This window comes from Bubalus kerabau, chromosome 22 (assembly GCF_029407905.1).
Source record: "Bubalus kerabau isolate K-KA32 ecotype Philippines breed swamp buffalo chromosome 22, PCC_UOA_SB_1v2, whole genome shotgun sequence".
Lineage (NCBI taxonomy): Eukaryota > Metazoa > Chordata > Mammalia > Artiodactyla > Bovidae > Bubalus > Bubalus kerabau.
Window position 1 is genome coordinate 25,276,324 of NC_073645.1, and position 26,733 is coordinate 25,303,056.

Sequence of the window (26,733 nt, forward strand, 5' to 3'; positions counted from 1 at the left end):
CTTATGAAATCAAATGACACTTTCCTACACAACCAGTACAGGCAGCACAACAAAAGCACAACTACTCTTCCTCTGCCTTTTTTAGTTGACAAGATGCTAATGGGCCTACGAGAGTTGACATTTCTCTGGATGGGAAGTGCCTTTTTGTGCAGAGAAAAGAACAGAGATTTCTCACTCTTTTAGGTGGGAATCTTTTTCTCCTTCTAACAGGCTAAACTTGTTAGAAATTCTTATCTTTTGCTTCTGCCAAGATTCTAAGAGAAAGATTCAAAATAGTATAAAGTTTAGATTTAGCCAAATGTGGTGACTTGAAGGGAAAAAAGGTTTCCTGGCATTCTTTTTCTGCCCTGGGGCTTTGTACACTGCTATACAGAATCTTCCATAACAAAATTCTGAAAAGAGAGAAACACCTTTGAATGCTCCCACATTAGAACATTCTAACTTTAAGAAGAATTGATTATCCACAGAAGAAAGAAGCCTCCATATTTTTGCACATGGAAGTTAGAGCAGTCTTAATTAGGCACATCAAGCCTAGAATACATCTTGTAACAGATTCCCCTAAATCAGAGAAAATTTGGGGAAAAAAAAGAAGAACAATTTAAAAAGCAATTTTAAGGACAAAATAGCAATAGCAGCTGCCAAAATTCCTCTTGCCATATACTCTAGCTGTTTACTGCTATGTTTCTTCCCCAACTGCATACTCTCTTCAAAACTTAAAGCAGCAATATCGTAGTTACGTAAGATGTCCCCATTGGAGGAATCTGGGTGAAGGGTACAAGAACTCTCTGTACTATTTTTGCAACTTCCTGTGAGTCTATAATTATATCAAAATACAAAGTTTAAAAAAGTAACCAAACTAAATGAAGCAGACAATTAAGAACTCAAAGGATAGTTTCCCCAAATCAGGAGGGGCTGGCAAACTGTCAAAGCTATACCCATATAGGAACTGCCAACTGTATCTACGGCTCAGGTCAGTCTTTCTCCTGAAAATTTCCAGTCCTGTATAACACCTACAGTATACAAGCATGAATGAAAGCTCTCAATCCCCAGTCTCAAGGTGTACCTAACCATGAAGCCACAGACTTCTGTCAGTGATGAGTGTGCCAGCTGGATCCAGAAAGCTGTGACACTCTCTGAGTTTTCTACTTTTCCCAGCAGGTATCTGAAAGGTCAGGCCAAGTACAATTTCTCTCTTTTTCACAAAGCTGTGAATGCTTTGGATGCTATTTAGCACAGTGAAGCTGAACAGATTGTTTTGGGGGCTTCAGGGGCCTCTCTTCCTGCAGAGAGGCAAATGTTGCCTAGTGATCTCCATCTGAGCATAGGAGTTAGGAACTCTAAGTTCTGATCATGACTATTTAGTGTCTGGTTTCCATAATCCTTAGCAAGTCACTTATCCTTCTATACATTCCCCAACAAATGGAGATAAAAATAATGACTTATCACCCAGATATGTGGCAGAGTGAAAGGGTAAGAAGGACTGTGATCCACAGATATATGCCAAATATAAAATGCCAACATAAACCTGTCTTTAAATCAACCTGTTTTCAGACTGTGGAAAGCTACACTATTTAAACGCAGGCTGGCTCCCCAATGCCCCTTCTGCCTGCAATGGAAGTAAAATAAGCTGACTCCATGAAGTTCTCTGTTCAAGTATTTCCCTCTCCAACAACTATATGCTTCTCTCTAAACATTCTGCCCATTCCTTGGTTAATGGCTTAGAAACTAAGTTTCCATTTTCACTTGGTTAAAAGCAATCCATGTGTCTGGAGGTAAGGAAGAAAGTGACAAAGGAAAGAGAAATCATCCACCACTCCTGTTCATACCAACCATTCAAATAAAAAGGTGACGAAGTTAGCTCAAAAGACACGTGAAAACAAATATTCTAATACTATTATTTTTTGAAGTACAAACACAACACTGTGCTGCCTTAAGAGAATGCTGACTCATCATCAATGGAAATTCTACATACCTATTCATCCATTTATTTATTCCCTCAAATGTTTTCTCACTCCCTGTTACAAGCCAAGTAGTGCGCTGAGAATAAATCAATGATTAAAACTCAGGCCCTGCCCTCCACGAATTTTTTTTAAAAGGAAAAACAGATAATTTAAGCAAATCATTGTACAGACATGTGCATACACAGCATAACAATGTGATATGCTAGAACAGAAGCCCAAAGTTCTGTGAGAATAACAGGAAACCAATCATAGTGACCAACATTGGTCTTTAGTCTCAAGTTCAGAGATAAAACTAAAGTTCCCAGGAGGAATGCAATACAATCAGTAAATAAAGAAAAACTATCTAACCAAATATAAAGATGTTTGTGAAGACAGAATTGGGAAGCCAGTCATTAAAATTAAGACAGCGATTCTTCCTCCCACCCCCTTTGGATTCCAACTTGAGACTTTTTTTTGGCTTGTATTTTATTATTTAAAAAATTTTTTTAATTTATTTTTAATTAGAGGATAATTTCTTTTACAATGTTGTGCTGGTTTCTGCCATATATCAACATGAATCTGTCACAGAAAGACTGAGATGCTTAACATTGGATCATGGATGGGCTTCAGAAGAAGGTCCATGAACTCTCTGAAATTATATGCAAAATATATATGTGCAAATGGACATTTTTCTGGATGCAAAGATATCTTTCATTATATTCTCAAAAGCAAAGAACTATTTCACTAGGATCTCACCCTAAAACTCGGTTTTCTATCTTTATCAGAGGAGCATTTTAAGACCTAATCTTTTACTCAAAATAGGAAGTCTGTGTAGCCTAGAGGTCAGAGAAGAGCTTTTGAACTTCCCATAATTTGGTGGAAAACAGTGACTGCTGAAAATAGGGTAATGAGAAAGACAAGACTTTTTCCTTTCTATATTCAAGTTGAGGTTAGCCTAAATATATTTCTGCATATACTCAGATACCATGGTGACAGGCATCATATAAATAGACCATGGCAGCAGGGAGTAGGTCAGGGATTACATCTGTAAAACCAACATATCAGGCAGGATTAAAGCCCCAACTAATATAGCTGACTCCTCCTTATCATAAAACCAAACCTGAAAACTCCATATAGGAATTTGGAGGGGGATCCCTGGCTACTTCCCCAATAAGAAAGAGGTAGTCAAACAGTATAAGAATAAAAATAACCATTCAAAGTGCAGTGAGACTAAACACTCTCATTCCAAATAATAAAAGGCACTTGCCATCCATGCTTCCCGGGCACATGAGGTCTCTCATGTGTCTGACCTAACAACACATGCCTTACCAGTTTTATTTGTAAGTAAAATTCAACTAAAGTTTGCAGCACATGTATGGGCAAGCTTCTGTATACATAAGCATATTTGCCATGATGAGTTTCACATACCTCCCTCAAATCTATACGTCTAGAAGGCAAAGAAAGAATGAAAACATAGGCAAACCGACATATGAGGGGTATTACCAGCCAAGGAGTGGGTGGATCCACCATAGACACATTTGTATTCACTGATTACAATATTATACATTATTATGGGCTCTGATGCATCAGATGTAGTCTAGTATTTTGCAGCTTTCCTTAATACCTGCTGCTCTGCATCTCACTATATATATTCCACGTATGAACACAGGGAGTCAAGTTCCAGGGGGGCTCACCCAGTCTACATAGAAAAGGAGCTAACCTCACCTGGCAGAGAACTCCAGTACAAATGCCTATGCCTGGAACAAGCAGCCATCCAAGCCTCATTAATGACACTCATATACACCTCCTCTCAACCTATCAAGGGCCTTAGCATGCCAATCAGTCCTGAGATAGCAAATAATTATACACAGAGCTAAACATGACATGAAGTACTCAAAGAAATAAAGTCAATATAGGATAAAGAATGGTCTCTTGCTTCACAGTTTCTCACCAGAATAGGGAAAGCTAAGATCCAGAAAAGATAAATAAAAAAGACTTTAAAAATCTCTTTAAAAGATAATTGCCTCTTTAAATAAAAATGATGGAAATGTACTTTGGGGTTTATAAAATACATGAAAGTTAAACATATGACAACAACAGCACAAAGGACAGAATGCAAGAGAGTAAGACAATAAATGGAACCCTAGGACCGAGGGAGACAGATGAGGGTGAACAGGAGAAGGCAATGAAAAAGACAAGAGAAGAGGAGAAAATGAGGAAGAGGACAACTGATGAAAGGATAGGAGAAAAGCCAGAGAGCTCCCAGGGGCAAGAGAAAGGATAGCTAGGAGAGAAAGTAAAGGTGATAGAATAAAAGAGGAAACAACACCAGAAGAGAATCAAAGGCAGGCGAAATTACTACTGCCATCCACTCTAGTACTACAATGTGTAACTTCATCCCAGTTACAGACATAAACCATTTGTACTTGTTACACTAATGTCCAGAGATCTGCATCATTTTTGTGTTTTCTCTTTAATTCTGAATTTTTAAATTAACCATACAACTAATTAATCATACAACAATTAGGCATACAATCATATGCCTAATGCATAGGCAACCAAATAGTCCTTTATATTAAAAAGAACTGTTCCAACCTAAGAAATTCAAACTTTAGTCATTTCAATCTTTTGATCTCTCTTTAGCTTTTATGACATTCTCTCAATTTTGAACTCTCACATAATCATACTCTTCTCCTAAAATATCAAAATGCCACTACTGCCACTTAGTGTTGTTATCCTACTCCCCCTTCCCACTATAGGCAGTAACTGCAAATTTGCTAATCCATTAATTAAAGATCTCTACTTCCCATTATGAAGGACTAAATTTAGAAAGCCAAATTGGGTTGGGAGGAAACCATGTGTCACAACAAGTGAGATGAATTCCATGGGAGGGGGTGGGGTTACTGGCCTGTTTCTCACAAAGCCTCTGACACTCACACACACTTCTCTGCTCAGAATACAGAGAAGCTCTCCCAAGGGTGGGGCAACAATTTACCACTATAATCATCTGGAGAAGATTTTATTGTCCTATCAGGTCACAAAAGCCACAGGACCTATCAGCAAGCAAATGCCTCAGGAAACATGTCTCCTCTGCTTTTCTGAAACCTCCAATTTAGATGCACAAAAGAAAGGGGTGGCAAGCCAGTATTAATTGTACCCTTAGAGAAGAGCCGCTCTTTCCCCCCACAGGGGTGGCAGTAACTTTACTGGGCTACTAAACGGATGCAAAGACAAAAGTAAACACTGTAATTTGCTGTTTTTGTCTCTGGCACATGGGGAGTGGTAAAACTGACACTGTCTGTAAACAGTAATAATGCCAGATGTAACACAAAGAACAGGGTTTCCCCCATCTCTCCACCCCCTCCCCACCCCCTCTCCCTAAGACATTCCTCCTGGGATTACTCATCCCCAGGAAACACACAGAAGCCTCCCTATAGTCCATATGCTGTTACCAAATGGAACCAAGAGAGAATCCAAGTTTGTACTGACTCCTCAATGGAAGAATCAATGGAACTCAAGAAATATTTAATTGTTTCTGCCAGCTGACAAAAAAATACAGGGAGAAGGAATAAGAGAGAAAGTATAAAATAGATATATATGTGGCATGCCCATGTTTGGATTATAACAAGGCTGAAATGACAAAAAGAAGAGTTGAAAACACAAGCAACCTAAACAAACTAAAAAGTTTGTTTGATTGTTTGTTTTAAATTCATCTATGCCCAGGCACAGGGGCTCATAAAAGATATAGGAAAAGATGATGAATTCAAAAGAGAAAGTTACCTGACCAGAGTTCCCGCCAGGTATAATGCAGGCGTACTCTACACTTCTTCTGATAGCAAAGTAGTTTATGTACTACCTGAATGCAGCGCCTGGAACAGAAAAAGAGAAAAACTGGAATAAGTCTAAAGTTACAGTGCAACTCACCACAGATACCCTTTCTGTAACAAGGCAACTTTTGCTAAGACCACAAAAAACACTGGATATGAATCTGTACACATGGGAAAGAAAGGAACTTCTGCAACTTTCTCTTGGATAAAAGCCCCAGCCCCAAACACACACAACGTTACTTGTGCTAATTCCCCTATCTCTAGAAAAAGGGAGTTATAACCACATTTAAGTCAGTGTTCAATTAGGCACTACTTTTACCATTCCCTTGAGTATCTTTCCTCAGAGGAAGAATGCACCATGAACCAAAATGAGACTACATTCAAGACTGCAAACATGGGATGCAAAGATGTAAAATTAAAGAACTTAAGACTTTAGATCTATTTAAATATGTTAATGTAAATAAAAATTTAAATAATATTTAAATTTTGATTTACATTAAAGGTTAAATTAACAATTCAGTTCTTCAGTTGCACTAACCACAAGTACTCAGAAGTCACCTGTGCCTAGTGGCTACCATATTGGACAACAGAGAAAAACAGAACATTTTTACAATCACAAAAATTATACTGGCAGTGCTATTCTAGATCACTGGACTATTAAACATTATTCACATCCCAACAACAAAAATGCTTTTGAGAATATTTCCAAATAAACTGAAAAATGAAAGACATTTTTAAACATTGTAAACCTAACCAAAAAAATGTTTTTTCATCTCTGACTGGGGAAGAATTCTGAAAGCTTAAAAAGCTATGAGTGAATGTATAAAGGAAAATATTGATAAAATTTACTTCCTAAAAATAAAAATCTTGGGACTTCCCTGGTGGTCCAGTGGTTAAGAATCCACCTGCCAATGCAGGGGAGGTAGGTTCGATCCCTGGTTGGGGAACTAAGATCCCACATCCTGTGGCACAACTAAGCCCATGGGCCACAACTACTGAGCCCACACACCACAACTAGAGAGGAACACAACAAAAGGTCCTGCAGAAATGTTTTGCATGATGCAATGACGATCCCACGCACCGCAACTAAGACCCAACTGCAGCCAAAATAAATATTTTTTTAAAGCCTTTAAAATAAATTTGAAAAAATAAAAATCTCATTTGATTAAAAAAGTAATGATTAAAATTAAAAGCCAAATATGGGAAATTACATTTGCAACAAGTGACATGAAATGGTTATTATGCTTAATACATATGAGTTTATATAAATTGATAAGAAAAAATAACAACACACCTAATAAGAAAGATGGACAAAGGAAACGGACAACAAATCCCTCCATCCCCAAAAAAGAGGAAAAATATGGAAAGTTAACATTTTCCTATAATGTTCAATTTCACCTTAACAAAAATCTGTGTTCTTTTTTTTTTGTTTTTGGGGGGGGGTGGCACCTGTGTGGCTGCAGGCTCTTAGTTCCCCAACCAGTGCTAGAGCCCGTGCCCCTGCAGTGGAAGTGTAGAATCTTAACCACTGACTGGCAGGGAACTCCCCAACAAGATTCTGTTTTTGCAAACCAAATTAATATAGATTTTAACGCTAACAGCTAAAGGTATGAACAACCCAAATGTCTATCAACTAATTAATGGATAAATGAAATGATGTTGTACACCCAAACAATGGAATATTACTCGGCCATAAAAAGGAACACTGTAACACGAATAAAATCCTGGAAATATGCTAAGTAAAAGGTCAGTCATGAAAGATCATGTAATACATAATTTCATTTACATAAAATGTCCAAAATAGGCAGATGGATGGAGCCCTGTAGGCTGCAGTCCACGGAGTCACTAAGAGTCGGACACAACTGAGTGACTTCACTTTCACTTTTCACTTTCCTTCCCTGGAGAAGGAAATGGCAACCCACTCCAGTGTTCTTGCCTGGAGAGTCCCAGGGATGGTGGAGCCTGGTGGGCTGCCATCTATGGGGTCGCACAGAGTCGGACACGACTGAAGTGACTTAGCAACAGAGACAGAAAGTAGACTGGGGGCGGGAGGAAAGAGGCCCAAGTCTTGGAACATATTGCTCTGAAGCCCCAAGCTCATCACACAAACCAAAAGATTCACAGGAAACTGTCAGACCTAACTTCATTCATTCCATAAATACTGACTGTAAACCAAATGAAGATCTAGCACTTAAGTCTTACCAAAACTAAACTGTCAAGTTCATGGAAATCAGATCTAGATAGTCTGCTAGTTTCAGGCAAATAAAGAGGCTCTTTCTCCCGAAACTCTCCTGACACCAAAGAATTAAGCAAAAAAAAAACAGAAATAAGCCAGGTAAAAGGGTGCAGCAAAAAGTGGCTTCTCCACACCTAACATGCCGCAGTTGAAATTCAGCTGAATGACAATACTTCTAGAGGTGAGAGTAAGACTCTCTCGGGTTCTGGGGTTTTAATATGAGACAGAGTATCCTGAGATCCTACTAACTTCAACAGACATCATATCAATATGTAGGATATCAATCTGACCGCTCATGAAATCAAGCAAAAATGGTGACAGCTAATTTTTTGGGCCTCTTAGCAGAGGGCAAAAGAAAAAGGGGTTAAAAAAAAACCAACCCCACCACCAACAGCAACAACAAAAACACAACAAACTTCCCTTTATGGAGTGAGACACAGGGACATTAAAGTGCCTGACAACATATCAAAGACACAAATGAAGAGAAATAAATTTGTAAGTTAAAGTCCTGCAAGTTTTCAAAATAATTCCAATAATGGAATGCGCCTGCACTGCTACCTCACTAGCCTATTCTACTTGCCTCATTATTCACATCTCTCTGTTCTTTCCATTCCTCATAGTTCTAAGTAGTCTTACAGGAGATTTTCAGACCGAATTTTATAAGAGGACTATGTGACAGAGATCTCTCTTAAAAGACTTCAGTATATATTAAAAATATTTTACAAACCAGACAAATATAAATACATATGACAAAACTTTTAAATAATTCCCTTTTATTCTCTAAACAGAGTATACAGAATACAGAATGGTGGCTCAGAGAGAAAAGAATCTGCCTACATTGCAGGAGACCCAGGTTCGATCCCTGGGTTGGGAAGATTCCCCAGAGAAGGAAATGAATGGCAACCCCCTCCAGTATTCTTGCCTGGAGAATTTCATGGATAAAGGAGCCCAATGGGCTACAGTCCATGGGGTCACAAAGAGTCAGACATGACTGAGCGATTAACACATTCTCTAAATAAACTGTATCAAAACCACTTACAAAGCAATATAAATTGTAGTGTAAATCTTCCTAATACTTTCCAAACCATTTGCTGATTTTTAGAAATTGTGGTGTGATCTTTCATGTGATGCAGCTGTCAGTAGCTACAGGATGCCCTCGTTTGAGCCATGATTTAACTCAGGAAAATACAAACTATTCTACCAATTTGCCATTAAACTGATAGTCATTAGGTCCCTCCCTGGGGCTGAAACCGGTGCTGCAGCCAGCAAGGGTGGCTGGCCACTGCCCATGCATGACCATCCACACACAGAACATTCCTGGACACCAGCACTTCTCACACGTCCTAGATCTAGACAGCTGCACCCTGTCTCTGTTGACAACATCCTCCCAGCACTGAGCCACTGTGGAGCAGCAGTGAGACACCACCTATGTTACCACACTCTGGTGCCAGCCCCCTCTGGTTCAAAGGCTTTTTATATCCACTCCAAGCTCCGTTCCTTTTCCTGCAGCCACCCAACAAGGGACATTATTTGCCTTGTGGTCTCAGTAACTTATATTACTTACCAAACAGAATGCAAATTTTAAGAACTGCTATGATCTTAAAGATATGCTGGCTGAAAGACTCCAAGCCGACAGCTTAGGGCATTTCTTTTATGCATGTAGCAGTTTCCTATTTCAACACAAGACAGTTCCACTTTAACTTGAAACTCTTCTTGTGGGGTCTACTGAAGTCTCTACCCACAGGTCTGAGAATTCCTGATTTAGAAAGAGTCCAAGTTTTCCACGTAGAAGTAATTTAAAGGAGAGTTTTCTCTCCTCAGAGACCATTTCCCCTAACTCCCAATCCTGTGCCAGCAGTAGAGGTTGGCAGCAAGAATCAAAGAGCAGCAGCCAGAAAAGGAAATTAATTGGTTGGGTTTTCCTACCTCTTACTGCTCCAGGCAAAACTTTTTTTTTTTTTTTTTTTCTGTATAAGCACCTTTCTCTATTATTACTTTACCTACAGCATTCACACACAGATATGAAACTATTTTGTTTCTGACCCAGATTCTGGCTTGAGTATTAAGTCTTTCCATATTCCGTATTGCTTCATATTTCACCAGGAGGATTACAAACTTATCTGAAATGGCAGAAATTCATTTTACTTTCAATTTCTCATTGTGCTGTATGCTGCTGAAAAGCAGTATATAATGAGAAGTGAGAGCAGCAACTTGGCCTGATGCCCAGCTGGGAGCAGATAAGTTCACCTAAAAAGGACTTGATGCTCCAAATGCCAGAAACTGGAAAGATGGCTGGAAGTGGGGGAGGCAGATATGGAAATATGCCCAGGGGTAGTAATGGAGAAAGTGAATTCAGCCTGAGGGTGGGACCTTTTGCCCAGCCTCTGTCAGCTTGATGCCTCATTATCTTCTCCATCTTCCCTAACCTCAGGACATTCAATTAGGAAGCAGGTGGAAAAGGAACTGAGAAAGCAAAGCAAAGCAAAAAAAAAAAAAAGGCAGGAACCAGGGGGAAGAGGGAAGATCAGGTTCACTGGCTGGGATGTGAGGGTTTAGTCTTATGTCATCCCCACCTTCTACTGTTACCCATTATCCACTTATTTCAGGTAACACTTTTTCTACTCTCTTGTCCTTCTTCCATGCACCCTACACTCTAATCCTCTTGAATTTCTTTCTATTCTCCAAAGTAGGCCACACTATCAAGTCCCCAAGCTTTTGAACATGCTGGTCCCCTGCTTGGGGTGTTGCTCCCCACTCTGCATACAAAACTTGCCTACTATTTCTTCATGACTCAGGTCAAGCACAGCCTTCTCTGATGCCCCAGTGAGTATTAGTCACCCTGTACAAATCTTTTGTCATTTATCACAGTAGTAGTTAAGAAAGAGCACAGTCTCTTTCCTCAGACAGACAAGCTTGAATCTTGGTGATGCAATGTACATATGCAACTGTGGTAGCCAGCCCACAAGATGGCCCCCAATGGACCCCACCTCCTGAGATTCACATCCTTATGGAGTCCCTTCCAACACTGCTTTAGGCTTGGTCTGTGAGACTAACAGAAATGGTATGTCATTTGAGATTAGGTTATAAAAGGCCCTATGGCTTCCATCTTGGGCTCTCACTCTCCTTTCCTTTCTCTCTTAGATTACTTGCTTTGGAGAAAGTCAGCTGTCATGTCAAACAACCCACATGGCTAGGAACTGAAATTTACCAACAACCATGTAAGTGAGCTTTGAAGCAATTCTCCAGCCCCAGTAGAGCCCCAGTAAAGTTAACATATTGCCTGAGGCCTATATTAAACCCTATAGTGAAAGCTGCTACTGGATCACTGAGCCACAGAAACTGTGAAGTAATAAACGCCTGCTTTAAACCCCTATGTTTTGGAGTAGTTTGTTACACAGCAATAGATAATACACCTGACAAGGGGTGGGAACAACTTAGGATTTACTGTAAGAAAACTTGGGTTCAAGTCCAGACACTGGTGCTTACTAACAGAATAATTCTACATTCAGAGCCTCAGTTTCCTTCCTTGGAAAATGAGTAAACTAAGACTATAATAATATATTACAAAGAAAAAAAACAACTATATACTAGAACTAGAACATAAGATAAATAAGTAAAAATAAAGCCTGTAGCAAAACAAATATAATCTTTGAGGTACTGACGTTAAGCAATCCCATCTAAAATAAGCAGAAAATTCATCTGATAAGTGTTATTAAAAAAAGCAGCTTTTCATGGTCTTTAAATTGCAATAGGGGGCTTCCCTGATAGCTCAGTTGGTAACGCATCTGCCCGCAATGCATGAAATAACAGATCAAACTAATTTTAAACAACCAAAAGATACAGAAAAATGCAAACCAGAAACTACTTATCTAAAAGTAAAATTTGTATCTTATTTCATAACTAGGAAATTAAGAATACGTAGCAGTACTCTCGGAGAAGGCAATGGCACCCCACTCCAATACTCTTGCCTGAAAAATCCCATGGATGGAGGAGCCTGGTAGGCTGTAGTCCATGGGGTCACTAAGAGTCGGACACGACTGAGCGACTTCTCTTTCACTTTTCACTTTCATGCATTGGAGAAGGAAATGGCAACCCACTCCAGTGTTTTTGCCTGGAGAATCCCAGGGACAGGGGAGCCTGGTAGGCTTCCATCTATGGGGTCGCACAGAGTCGGACACAACTGGAACGACTTAGTAGCAGCAGCAGCAGTACTCTTGCCTGGAAAATCCCATGGACGGAGGAGCCTGGTAGGCTGCAGTCCATGGGGTCGCTAAGAGTTGGGAACGACTGAGCGACTTCACTTTCACTTTTCACTTTCATGCATTGGAGAAGGAAATGGCAACCCATTCCAGTGTTCTTGCCTGGAGAATCCCAGGGACAGAGGAGCCTGGTGGGCTGCCGTCTATGGGGTCGCACAGAGTCGGACACGACTGAAGTGACTTAGCAGCAGCAGCAGCAGCAGCAGCCTACAAATAAGTCTAAAAACTAGAGCTATTCTGTTCAGAGTAAAATCCTTCATATCTCCCCAGATCCCAGGCTCAGCATTGCAATGAGGTACATTAAGCTTGCTGTGCACCAAACTTCTCTCTTACTTGAAAAAGTGGAGGTACTAATTCTGTTGTCAGACTGAATCCAGATGTGTTTTAAGGAATAAAGAAAATACATATACTTGAGATCACACTAATATGGCACAGCTGTTCCTAGGCATTAATGAAAAGAAGAATGCTAAAATAGCAAAGAAGCAAGAAAGCCTAAAGGCTTAAACTTTATTAAAATATGAAGACTTTCAGTTGTTTCTAGTTATATTGGTTGTAAAGAATTGTGACAGACAATCTTCTCGGGAGGCAGGAGACTCCCAGCCAGGCCACTATATATACACAATCTAACTAGCTAGCGGATTCTGACTAGGTTGCTAGTACAATGTAGGCTAAGAATGAACCAAAAGATCTCTCTCTCTGGCCTTTCCCTACCTTCTAAATGCTGCTGACTCCTTTGATGCCAAGGTCTAGGGATAACTAAGTGGGTTGCTAGTATTCCGTATCTTTGGATACAAGAGTCACCCATGATCTCTGCTTCAACATATCAGCCCTATTCTTCATGCAGTGTGCCTAAACGTGATAATGAAGATACGTGGTTTGTGCTTTCCCCTCTTTCTGGAAAAATGTATAAACCCAGGCAATAAAACACTCCCTAACACTTCTCTGCATATATACATGCTTTTCCTGAAGTGAAGTATACATAAAAATTTTGTGACTATTAAACTTCTTACACTCAATTCTATAAAATAGATTTGCACACATTAAATGAACCATGGTACTTACACATAGAGATCCATAGGAAACTCCTTCATCATGTGTGTTACAATAAACTCCACCATCAGGTCTGAATGGGAAAAAGAGAAAAATCAGATCAATCAGAATGAAATTCATTGCTTGCCTTTGGAGTTGGGAGAAAAACTTTATCAGTACACCTTACACCCATGCTGAATGGCATCAACTAACCACATCTTTATTAACATGCATTTAAATCTATTTTATATAAGGTACTTTTTGCAACACTTTCACCACCTGCCACTTGTAAGGTAACAAGAAAATCAATTTACTCTCCCACTTCAGAAGGATACTTTGACCTGCCAATAAACTCACATACAAGGGAGATTTCACTGTACAGATATTTCATACCATGGCACTAATGCAAAATGCCAGAGGGAAATCATATTCTGAGAACCAAGTGATGAGGCAAGCAGAGAAAAAATTATGGATCACATCTGTGTAACCAGAGACTCAAACTCTAAAGCTATGTCAGCCTTTCTTATCTTCCTATCACACTCAGCTTGACAGATATTGACCAAAATGGTCTGGGGAGGTTTAGGTCAATAAAGGCTTACTATATAGTCTTAATTATTGTTTTTAAAATCAAGTAGATTTAGGAAGTAGGGCTGAATATTATAGTGAAATGGGATTAAGAGTTCAGATCATTCGCCTGAGGAAAATGCAGAATTCTGGGCAGACAAAATTACTTGCAATACAGCCCCCTATCTGTCCGCTCTGTCAGCCTCCTCTCAGCTTAATTTACTCAGAGGAAGTTTTGTATGTCTAAACCTTGAACTTTCGCCTCCTGGCCCACTGACACATCAATTTGGACCAAGAAATGGAGGGAAGAATTTGAGATCTTTATCAGGTGTAAGAAAGTTTACAAATTTATGTATCAAGCTTAGATATTTGTCTCCCTAGAAAGAACTTTTTCTTTGAACAAGGGCACCCTTTAATTGAACATTAAATTCATTGGGATTGCTTTATCAAACTCAACAAGAAACATGGTTCCTTAGGCCAGGAAAGAAATATAACTAGTAACTTCTTCTCTGAGGAGGAAGCACATCAAACAGGATCTATCCCTTATCTTAAACATGAAAACCTATCACTGGCTCAGAAACATGCCCATTTTGATGATACTCACCCAGTACTGCACATACTAACGGACGGCAGGGAAGGTTCTTGTCTGCTGCCTTCTTCCTGTGTCTCATAGGCTTTACACAAATAAGAAATGAGATTAATAACATCCAATGGTTCACCATCATTTTTTTTTTCATGCAAATAACATCACTACTACTGGGAATTCCCTGGTGATCCAGTGATTAGGATTCTGTGCTTCCAATGCTGGGGGCCCAGGTTCAATCCCTGGTCAGGGAACTAGCATCCCATAAAATGCATGGCCTGGCCAAAAGAAGAAACATCAATAATAAAATAAAACCACTAGTACAGAGAAGCTACCTTTCCTTTCTCTTTCAAGTGGTGGGTGTTGGGTGAGGCAGGGAGGACATATAAGTGCTTCTCAGTTATTGATGCGGGCCTGGGACAAAAACACAGTTCACAGCAAGACCACAGCCCCACACGGCACTGATGCATACTACAAGGGGAAAGCTATTGTTTTTCCTTTGCTTTTATCTATATAAGTGACATTACTGACAACAAAAGAGATACACTAGTATTTTTCTTTGCTAAAATAATAAGTAAGAAAAAGGGAGAATGTGGCTGTGTAGAGGCAGCAACAGTTAGCAGTTCAAAAAAAAGGAAAAGCTTTTTTTAAAGGAAGTTTTAAATATAAACCTCAAGGTGATATTTCTGAACATAACTCCAAGTTTTAGGAAACTCCTTGATCCTTCATACTCTATTTCCCCCACCTCTCAGATGAATAAATCTAATAAGCAGGATCTAGCATCACCCAATCAAAGACCACAGTATATTCTGAAAACAAAAGGCTTAGGCCCGTCTCCTTGTTGAAATCTACATTACTGATACATTCAATGTCAAGATATACCTTTTTGGGTTTTTTTGTTTGTTTGCTTACTTATTTTTAGTTTGTTTGTTTGTGGCCGTGCTGGGTGGCATGTGGGATCTTAGTTCCCTGACCAGGAATCAAACCTATGCATCCTGCAGTGGAAGTACAGAATCTTAACAAATGGACCGCCAGAGAAGTCCCCTGATACATTCTACAATAATATTACTGCCATGGGTATGCGACTGTGGATCTTTCCACCCTCTATTGAGTAAGTAACACCTCCAAGACACACACAAAAAATTCCAACAACAGGCATGTGTCTTTTGAACAACAGTTAAGCAAGAGCCCTTTAGGATAAATTTCCACCCACATCTGTTCTAGTAGGATCAATGTCATCGTCTCCAATCGTGCCAAAATAAAAAAATTCCTCTAAGAAAAAACAAGAATTAAAAGTCATACCTACCATTCTATGTAAGTTTACTCGAAAATTCATGTTGTCATCATGCAAAAATGCATTGGCATATTGATCCTAATAAAAATAAAAAACACAGATAAGAAGGGAATGAGAGCTATCTATAATCTATACTCTTATTAAAGTCCAAGGATTTACATGTCTTAAAAGAACTCCTTTCAAGGACCAGTTAGAGAGCTAATGGGAGAAGACTACAGCCTTTATGTCAAGCCCTACTTAAGCCATGAGGTTTCACTTAAGTGTAATTTCCCAGTAGGTCTCTAACTGGCCAAAAATCTCAAAGCAAATTACAAATAATAAAAATTAAGGCACAGGCACTTAAGACAAATGCTGAGAGGAATCTGTTTTCCTATTCTCTCTTCCTTCCCATCTGCCCAAGGAGCATAGGGACTGCAGGTTACATGTGCAGGCTACACATGAGGATCTGCGATTAATAAGAAAGGTCTGCACTCCGCCGGGAACAGGCTTGGCATAGCAAGAGAAAACTGCTTACTCAGGCAGCATGGCAACAGGCAAGACCCCGTATATCCCTGGCTTTGCTGAAGACTGATGGAAAATCAAAAGACTCTCACCATGCATCAGTAATAAACATCCCTTGGCTCTTTCCCAACAACTTTTCTGAAGATCTGACATGCCTACAAACTCCAATTCCTAGGATCTGCTACAATTTGTGAAAAACAACTCCTTTAATTATTTTCTTAGTAAGATTTTTGAAAAGCAATTACACCAGGCCCACTGCTAATAAGCAGCTCTTCTACAGCTACTCCTAACCTGGTGAAAAGTAGGTTAGCTTTCCACAGCAAACATAAAAATGGAAAGACTGAGGGAGATCTCTGCTCCACGTGGACCACACCTTAACTATTTTTCTTGGGAGAGAAAAGATCCCAATAAGGAGTAAGCGAAGGAGGAGATTGAAACTACAAATTCAGCTCTAAATTGACTCAATTTCTGCCAGACCTCTGTTGCCAACAAGATATAAGGTGAATTCAGGCCTAATTAATTCAACCAAAAGTGACTCTTTCCAAAGCCGAAGTTGCAACTTCTCTTCTTTATTTACCCTCTGGTTCTTGTTCTTCATCGAACTACAATCAATCCAACTTTACTCAGTTTCCAATGCCCATCCCTTAGCTTTTCTCTCCACCTCTCCCCACAGAAACCTGAGCTCCTTTTTTCATTTTGCTAAATGCAAAAGATTCAACATAAATAGTTTTAAAGGGGCAGGACTGTTTTTTTCTGAAGAGGTGTAAGTCTCTTTAGAGTTCCAAACTCTTAAGAACTAGAATCTTCCAGTTCTCAATTATAGCAGTTATCATATGAATTCATTATGAAGTCATGCAGTAAATATTAATTGACCCTCTACTACGTGCCAGACGCTGAGAAAACATTGGCGAAGAAGACAAAGGACCTACTGGTGCTTACATTCCAGTGGAGGAGATAATATAAAGGAGGAAGATTTTCTCTCCCAAACTTTAGGTCCCTAAAAGTCAAGAGACAGGAACTGGAGAGAAGGGTAGAAAAGAGAGCATTCTGTAAGAGATCAGCTCATACCAGAAGGCTGGTGAGACCTACCTCTGCAATACATGTAAGGATAATCAGACAGAGTTTGCCACTGTGAAGCCGGTGCTCATCTGAAAAGAAAAAATAAATCGTTCTCTCTAAATCATCCAGACCATGTTTCTATAGAGAATAAAGATGTGTATCATCAAAAAGAACATTCACACTTTCTTTCCCCACAAAATTCATGAACGAAAATCAAGGTTTTACTAAAGTAATTCTTGCTTTTCTTCTAGACAAAAGAATTCCCCCATAAGATTTTTTTCTTAAGTGTTCTGGTAGTATGACAGACAGCTAAACATCTTCCTGGGAACCATTCAATTATTGTAACAGTCCTTAAAACCGTGGCCCAAATCAGGGCCATGCCCTTTGTTTCCATATCAGCCTTTTGCTTCTGGACAATCAGATCCATTCCTTTTCCAAGTCCACCTCATCCACTAGTCAAAGCACCACAATCCTTACTCATCTACCACAAAATCTAGAACATTTTTATAACTGTTCATAGCAAACTGGCAGCAGAACCAGAAAAAAATTAACTGGAAACTAGGCTCCAGCTCACGTTCTCCTTACAATGTGAACATTACTTACAACCAGGAAAGCTAGGAACTCTTGATCATTTTTTTTCCTGCCAAAGCTACTCACTCTACAAATATTTATTACCGACTATGTGGTAGGTTGGAGAAGGCAATGGCACCCCACTCCAGTATTCTTGCCTGGAAAATCCCATGGACGGAGAAGCCTGGTAGGCTGCAGTCCATGGGGTCACTACGAGTCGGACACGACTGAGCGACTTCTCTTTCACTTTTCACTTTCATGCATTGGAGAAGGAAATGGCAACCCACTCCAGTGTTCTTGCCTGGAGAATACCAGGGACGGGGGAGCCTGGTGGGCTGCCATCTATGGGGTCGCACCGAGTCGGACACGACTGAAGCGACTTAGCAGCAGCAGCAGCATGTGGTAGGTAGGGCTTCCCTGGTGGCTCAGTGGTAAAGAATCCGCCTGTCAATGCAGGGGACGTGGGTTCCATCCCTGGCTCGGGAAGATTCCCTGGAGGAGGAAATGGCAACCCACTCCAGTATTCTTGCCTGGAAAATTTCATGGACAGAAGAGCTTGGAGGGCTACAGTCCATGAGGGTAACAAAGAGTCGGACATGACTGAGCATACACACATGTGGCAGGCACTATGCTAGGCAGTAGAGATATAGTACTGGACTAAAGAAAGGTCTGTGGCCTCCCAGAACTCACATTCTAGTTATTTAAAAAGAAAGCAAAATAAATAAATAAATAAATAAAAAGAAAGCAACCTCAGTAACAGGGCTCTAAGCCCACACAAAGGACCCAGAAAGAGCTAACCCATCACTGCCAATTACCAGAACCATTATAACTTTTTTGCTTTTCAGGATGTTTGTGGGTGAGGTGGTGAAGTGGAAGTAAAAAGAGGGTTATACCAGCATATCCAAAACAGAAAAATGGCTTATGTTGTTTCAAATTAGCTTTGACAGGACCCAGACTAAAGTCCATTCTGGAGAGATTTATTAACAGATTACCGTGCTATGAAAGTTAGCTAACAGTACTCATCCTGACATTAACCTGTTACTTCCTCAAAGATGAAATCTATAAACCAAAACCTGACAGTTAGAAGGCATAAGGAGGGTCGTGGTCAAAGAAATACATTTACCTCTCCTTAGCGATAGGCGGCGCAAAAGAGTAATGACAATGATCCTATCTGACATTCCGGTAGCTTACAGCAGAGCGCCTAAGCAGCCAGAAAAGAAATGCCTTGCTGACGCAAAGCCAGATTTGTGAGACTTTTCTACCTACCCCTGGCCGCAGAGCTTCTCTGGTACTATCGTTCCCTTTCCCCAAATTTATAAGACTCTTCTACCTACTCCTGGTCACAGAGTTTTCTGGCACTATCCTTCCCTTTCCCCAAAAACCTGATAAGCAACTCTTGCAGAAAAGCCTACAGCTATCTCTCCACTTTAAAAAAACTGTTCCTGATTACAAAAATAAGGCATATTTCATTATTATTCATTTTTAAAATTCATAAAAGCCCAAAAAAACAAGAACAATAAAAAATAAGTTTAATCATACCAAACATCATAAACGTTGGTCAATCAACTTTAGGCTATGTATGCAAAGATATATATTTTTAGTATTTTTATCTCTTGCCTATCTTAAAGATTGAGCAGATATTTCCTCAGGGTGACAATACCCAAGACAGAATAACTTCAGGGGAAAAAAACCGACTTTGAAAGCACAGCCAAAATCAAGGCGATAATAAACACAAAATTCTGAGTCATGGAGAGGAATAGCTGGGGAAGGGACACACAGGTAGCTTCAACAGCATTAAGTTTCTTAAGTTGACGGATAAGTTCATTTTATTATTATACTTTTTATCCTATGCTATTTATTATGCTTATTATAAATTTTATAATCTAATAGTAATAAATATTTTAAGTATTTTTATAGGCAGCAAATGATATATAATAAAGAAGACAAAATAGTACTGGAGGGAGGGGAAGGAGGAGCAGAGCCAAGAAAAAGTTGCTTCTATTGCCGCTAAAAACATAATGAGATCCTATTAGCCAGGTCAGGGTCTTAATCAACAGGAAGGGAGCTGGGCCAGTGAAGACACACAGGTATCATTTTGAAATTAACTCTTCATCATACTTAACCATATTTAGGCTGCCATATCCTACCATATTAAGGCTTCCTTTTAGCAAAGATCTAACCCAGCCAGAATTTACAGAAACAGCCTGAGACCACTCATGCTGCAATTAATCTACCCTCAATTTTGCCTTCTATTTATGTTATGGATGGCACAGTAACCAGTACAATGAGGATTATATAACCATTAAAGCTAAAAGTGAGTTTCAAGGGCCTCAATTCACTGTGTTATATCAAGCAAAGCTAGAAATCTATTTTCAGGGTCACATCTATGCAGTTTTTGGCTTTCTGTGGTTGTTGCAGTATTTCCAGAAAAAGGGAGAGGTTACAGATTTCCAAAAAGGAGAAGCAATGGCCTCAGGAAACACTGATGCATGTATAACAATGGGATTGTACTTAGTGCCACTTAAAAATAGTTAAAATGGTAAATTTTACATTATGTGTATTTTACAATAGATATATATACTAGAAATAAATAAAATTGTAAACACTCATATAGATCCAGTTAAAAAAGAAAAACTAGGCTTAAAAAAATAAAAACCTTGAGATATATACTGAACAGAATTTGCTGGGTTTCTTCCCAATTTCTTCTTCTAGCCCAACTATTCCACTACCCTACCACCAGTTAAAAGATCATAGAAAAATCATCAACAGAGGAAGAAGAGGAAAACTAGACAGAATAACATCAAGCTTTTCTAATACCTATTTCTCTCCCACTCCCATTCTGCATTTCACGGATGAGGACTAACACTTATATTTTAAGTGTTAAAAAACACAGTCCCTCTGAATCTCACCTCTTCCTACTGTACTCTGCACAACAGTCCTAATTCTCACTATGAGCTGATGTTTTCAGTTCTTGTCCTCAAAAGGGAATTCCCTGAAACATGCTAATTCCCTGACTTCCCATACATAAGAGTTTGCATCTACTTACCAAAATCTATTAAGAAGACTTGCTAGTTTTTGTAGAGATCAATTTATTTTCTCTGTTCTATTTTGGAGCACTCCCGCTCCAGCTCCAGGTTTTTCCAACACCATCTAATTGCCATCTGGCAGTGAGAAATTTTCCAGTAATCAGGACCATCACTTTGCAAGGAGGTCCCAATGGGTCATCTCGTCAAAGCTTACAAGTATTAATGCTGCTCCCTGATCAAGCTAAGCAGCTACCTACCACCTCCTCTTTCCTGAGCTCTCAAAAGAGAATGCCTTACCTTTGGTGTCTTGCATGACAATCGAGCTATACTTTAAGAAGGTTATCAGTAGATTACTGGTCTGTACATCTGCATCCAGTGGGAGTTCCACAGAACTTATAACTGGAATAGAACAGATAAAATGCATTCAGCCTGTAACATATTCCATTTAACACTTCTGCCTATACAGACAACTTACCAGCAGGCAAAGAAATCACAAAAGAATCTTTCTCCAAAACAGAGGAAAGACTGAGTGCTTATCATAAGACTGTTATCTAGTCTTCCTAGGCCTCTAGAGCTCTTCCTACCCCCAAGATTAAGCCCAAAGTCTTTCTCTCCTATCTAAGAATGCCTGTCTAAAGGAAGAGTGCTTTTCTCCCAATGTTCTAAGAAGGGTATTTTGATTCCACTTTCTAGTTCCAAGCAAACCAAAAGGGTTCAAGGCCCTTCTAAAAAGCACTTTAATTTGTACCTAAGTGAAAGAGCTGTATTGAATATAAATGAGCCTTGCTTTAATGAGTCTACTGCTTAAAATAAATGACAATTCATTCCTAATATGGAAAAATCTTGCTCAGAGAATAAGCCTTTAGGCTGGAAATATGCAAGATGGAAGGGAAAAAAGACAGAAATACATTCAAATTTTACTTCTTAATCCCTTCCCCACAAAAGAGAACCTGAAGAAATACCAGACTGAAAACAGGTGGACATTACTGACTGAGAATAGAGTTTTATATACCTAGTTGCTTGCTGGAGAAACTGCCCCTGCTCACATTCTCTGTGCCACAGTAACAATGAACAACAAGGGACCAGACTAGGGCTGACCCACACAGGATAGCCTTAATACAGATCCCCAAGTTTCTAATATTTTACATGAGATTTAGACATCTTGTTAAGTACTTTTACACTGTCTAAGACATAATATACAAAAAAAGGAAACTCATGATTGCCTAGAAAAACTAGAGGATCTATAGTTTTCTGTTATATTTTCACCTATGAAATACTCAGCTGAGTCTGGGATATTATTCATAATATGTATTCTTAACCATAATGAATCCCTTTGAAGTTATTACTATGTATGCTGAGAACATTTATTAACAATGCAAAACATTTGCATATTATGGATCCATGATACATAGCAAGCACAGCAAAAAGCCTTATGAGAAGAAATTAGCATGCCCAACCCTTGGCTGTCTTCCCACAGTTCAGCCCCCAAGAACTAATAGAAGACAAATATGTTTTTATGTTGAAATACTAATATATCTTAAAATTCATGTTATGGATTAATGACTTGACACTATCATTTCAAACTACAGCCTATTCTGAAGCTCAGAGCCCATAATCCTTCCTTTGTCCAATACAAAGAGGCATTGATCTGGTTAAGTGGGGCTTTTTTCCCCCCAACTCAAATACAGAGATAACTAGAAAACTGTCTTACATAATACTTAGAAATACAGAAGTATATGTATTTTTAGTTTACAAGAAAATCCTCCCATGCCAAGGCTGAGTTGTCAAATGTCAAGTCTGAACTGAGAACAAACATTATAGCTAAACTGCTGACTTTTTAAAAATAATGGCAACAGTAACACACCTTTAAATATAACTAGGCCACTGAGTACCAGTTGTTTTAAAAACCAATTAAAAAACCAAAACTTGAGGATAGAGTTATAAGACTTAGGACCCCTACAAAAAGGAAATAAATTAGGAGAGAAGAAAAAGACAAAAAGACAAAATAGAAGCAATATCAATAGAATAAAATCCCTCACAAATTAAAATCTGCTTCCTAAGAGTTATTCCTTGATCGCTGGCTTCGTAATTCTTCCCAGCAGCCTTTGTCAAGGGAGACAGTCATTTGAAAGTGGACTGACTCCAATCTTCCCACTAGAAAAAGTAAAACCTCACTGGTTGTAAGTAAGCACAAATCAAGTTGCATAATCAAGTGTGTGGGTGGAAGTGTTCACAATGAACAGTTTGAAAGGCGGTTCTCTGAAGCAGCCAAACCCCAACATCACATGAAATCAGATATACAGATATAGACAGATATATATGTGTGTGTGTAGATATACCTATGCGAACCCAAATGTGTGCACATGCGCATGCACATGCGCGCGCGCGCGCACACACACACACACTCACACACACACACACACAAGCCTTTTGATATCCATGGTAACCAGGAAGGATTCATCGTTAAAGAAAAAAAAACAGTATTTCTGCTGGAATGTTATTTGGTGACCAGAATAAGCAGAGAACAAGCAGGCAATCCTACTACATGTTCCTTCTCATTAAGATACAGGTGTGCCCTGCTTTTCAAGCTCATTTTACAAAAGCCACTTTGTCTCCACAAAAAAAAACCTACCTTAGTACTTGTTTTCACTAATGCAAAGTCTAAAGACGGTTTTCACTTTTCAGAAAAAAGGCAGGGGGTTCCCTGGTGGTCCAGGGGGTAAGACTGTGCTCTCAATGCAGAGGGCCCAGGTTCAATTACTGGTCAGGGAACTAGATCCCATATGCACCAAATAAGAGTTCAAATGCTGCAACAAAGACCTGGTGGAGCCAAAATAAATAAATGTTTAAAAAAAAAAGAAAAAAAGGCAAAATGGAGAGGGGCAGAATAGGCATAGTGAATTAACAGGTACATACCATTATATACACTAAATAAGCTACAAAGATATATCACATATCACAGAGAATATAGCCTATATTTTATATATTTTATAGTAACTATTTGTTGTTACTCAATAGTGTCTGACTCTTTGTGACCCCATGGACTGTTGCCTATCCAGGCTCCTCTGCCCATGGGATTCTCTAGGCAAGATTACTGGAGTGGGTTGCCATTTTCTTCTCCAATATAAATGGAGTATAATCTTTAAAATTTGTGAACCACTATGCTGTATACCTGAAACTTATATTGTAAATCAACTATACAATTTTTTAATTAATTAAATTTTTTAAAAAAGACAAGTGAAGGAATTCCCTGAAGGTCCAGTGGTTAGGACTCTGGGCTTTCATAGCAGAGGGCCCAGGTTCAATCCCTGATTTGGAACTAAGATCTCACAAAGCCATGTGGCCAAAAAAAAAGACAAGTGATAACAAGAATTAGTAAGGATGTGGAGAAAAGGGAACTCTTATGTACTGCTAATAGGACTGTAAATCAGTGTAACCACTAAGGAAAACTGTATAAAGGTTCCTCAAAAAATTAAAAACAGAACTACCATATGATCCAGCAATCCTACTTGTAGGTATATATACAAAGGAAATGAAAATAGGATATCAAAGAGATATTTTCACTCCCATGTTCATTACAGCATTATTCACAGTAGCCAAGATACTACAAACACTATATGGCATCACTTACATGTGGAATCTTAAAAAAACAAGTCAAGTTCATAGAAAGAGAGAGTAGAAAAGTGGTTGTCAGGGGTTAGGGGATGGAGGAAATAGGGAGAGGTTGGTAAAAGGACACAAACTTTCAGATTAGCAAAATCTGAAGATCTAATGTAAAATATTAAAATGGTAACCATGTTGATAATACTATGTTGTATAACGAAATTTGCTAAGAGAGTGGAACTTAAAAGTTCTCATCCCCTACAAAAAAGAAAAAGAAAAATACATGAGGTAACGGATGGGTTAATAGATAGGGGGAATTTTCTCACAATGTATATGCATATCAACTCACCTCAATAAAGCTAAAAAAAATTTTTTTAAGTATACACATTCAACTTTATTTTCTCAAATTCAGGCAAAGAAAAGTAGAAAAAAAAAATCCTACCACCTATCAACAATTAGAAATGAAAGTAACAAGAAAAAAGAGTGATGGGGTGAGACGAAAGAAAGACAAAAGCAAAAAATGAAAACAGTGTTCAGCATTTGTTTTGCAGCAAGTTGTAACAGAAGCATTGGCATCCCCAGCAGTGAGAGTGATACCGCTCAATTCCTTCCCACAAACTACACGCAGCATGTAAGAATCAAGCCACCCAGTTCTGAACTGTGTCTGTGAGCATCTGTGCTTTATCTAAATTTACTCTGTGCATCCATTAGCAAGATGCAACCTAAGATATTTGCTTCTTTGCTTTATGCAATTACAGAAGGTTGTGTAGGAAAGCTCTGCTTTCAGAAAACAGGGGAAATCTGTATTTTGGAATTTGACTATCAATTGAAAACAGATCCAATTTGCTACCACAGACTTGAAAATCAGTGGCACCTCCCAGTAATACTTTTGTACTAATACTGCTTGTATTACCTTGAAATGCTAATGCCAGAGGTGTTATATCAAAGTTTAAAGGAGAAACAGCAGAGCAAAGATGGTCATGTCAAATATAGACAGTAGAGAGGCACAATTTTTTTACCCAAAATGAGTTCAACATTTGAGGCAAAACATCAAGTATTAATGAAGACTGTTTTTAGGTTAAGTTATTCCCTCAAGCACACTTAGCTGACATTAGAACCAATTCAGGTTGATACAAAGTTTATTGGGCAAAATTCTTAATTTCTTTTCTATTACCCTTTTCATAACTTCCAGTGATAAGATCTATACAGTAGAATGTTGTTGTTGTTATCTTTTAAAGAAGAGAAATCTTAAATACCCAGCAAATTCCCAATTATTACACACTTGTCATTTTCTAACTGGGTGTGCCTGGCAGACACATAACAGTGAGCAACTTCCAAGTTCACTTTCTCATTCATTTAGTCAACAAATATTTACTAAGCAGTAACCATGTCCGGCACTATGCTGGACATTTAATGGTGCACAAAACAGGCATGGTCCCAACCCTGATCCATGCAAGGTTCTTAGTGTCAACTCTCACTAATCTTAGGCAAACCTCATACTCCCCTGGCCTCAATTTCCTCATTTGTCAAATGATAACATGAGATGATTTTACCATTTTACATTTATTTCAGTGAGATATTCATAAAATATCTCATCTGAGCTTCACAAGTACCTCAGTTTGGCAAGACAGGTATCACTGATCTCTGAGGTCCCTTTTAAAATCCAGCATTTCCATGATTCTACAACCATTCCCTAAGGAGGACAAGCTGGAGTTTCGTAGCTTCTTATACAGAGGAAAGCATTTGACTATCTTTTCTTTAGAGTTTTACAAATCCTAAAGATAATTTCTTAAGCAAAAGAACCAACAATTATGCTTTTTGTCAGGGAAAGAAAAACAACAACTACACTCACCCCTAAAGATTCAAGATTGTATTAATCAAGAAAACAAAGGAGGTGATGGACTTACCATCAGAGGAGGGTGGCGTGGTCCCAAGTGGTGTGGCTGGGGTTGTTGGAGCAGGACTGACAGGGGTCGTCACCAAGCCCATTTCTGGATGACTCTGAAAGAGAACACAGATAAGGATAAGAAAAGAGAAGACTGTGGGTGTCCTCTGCTTAACCTTTCTGGTATTCCTGGCCTCATAAACAGGCAGAAAGCTCACTGAGGAGAGACAGCTTCTACATTTAGTTCCTATTTAGTACCTGATTACTGTTGATGCTTGCTAAACTCTAATAAGCTCTGCAGGCTAGTTTTCTTTAAGTAACTAAGTTTCCATTATGTAAGTTTACCTACAGAACCAT

At 39.0% G+C, this 26,733-nt stretch overlaps 1 protein-coding gene across 9 annotated transcripts in view; it reads right to left on the reverse strand.

Moving 5' to 3' along the window:
• Positions 1-26,733, reverse strand: part of ARMH3 (armadillo like helical domain containing 3) — a 172,913-nt gene that overhangs the window by 113,986 nt on the left and 32,194 nt on the right. For all 9 annotated transcript variants that reach the window (XR_008707106.1, XM_055560413.1, XM_055560409.1 and 6 more), the window contains 7 exons: positions 26,399-26,492; positions 21,186-21,287; positions 17,323-17,381; positions 15,745-15,810; positions 14,460-14,529; positions 13,325-13,385; positions 5,721-5,809 (listed from right to left, as the gene is read on the reverse strand). Coding sequence is in view for 8 of the 9 variants with exons in the window: in XM_055560413.1 (XP_055416388.1) it covers positions 5,721-5,809; positions 13,325-13,385; positions 14,460-14,529; positions 15,745-15,810; positions 17,323-17,381; positions 21,186-21,287; positions 26,399-26,492 (541 nt within the window). In the remaining variant the exon portion in view is untranslated. The remainder of the gene's footprint in view (positions 1-5,720; positions 5,810-13,324; positions 13,386-14,459; positions 14,530-15,744; positions 15,811-17,322; positions 17,382-21,185; positions 21,288-26,398; positions 26,493-26,733) is intronic.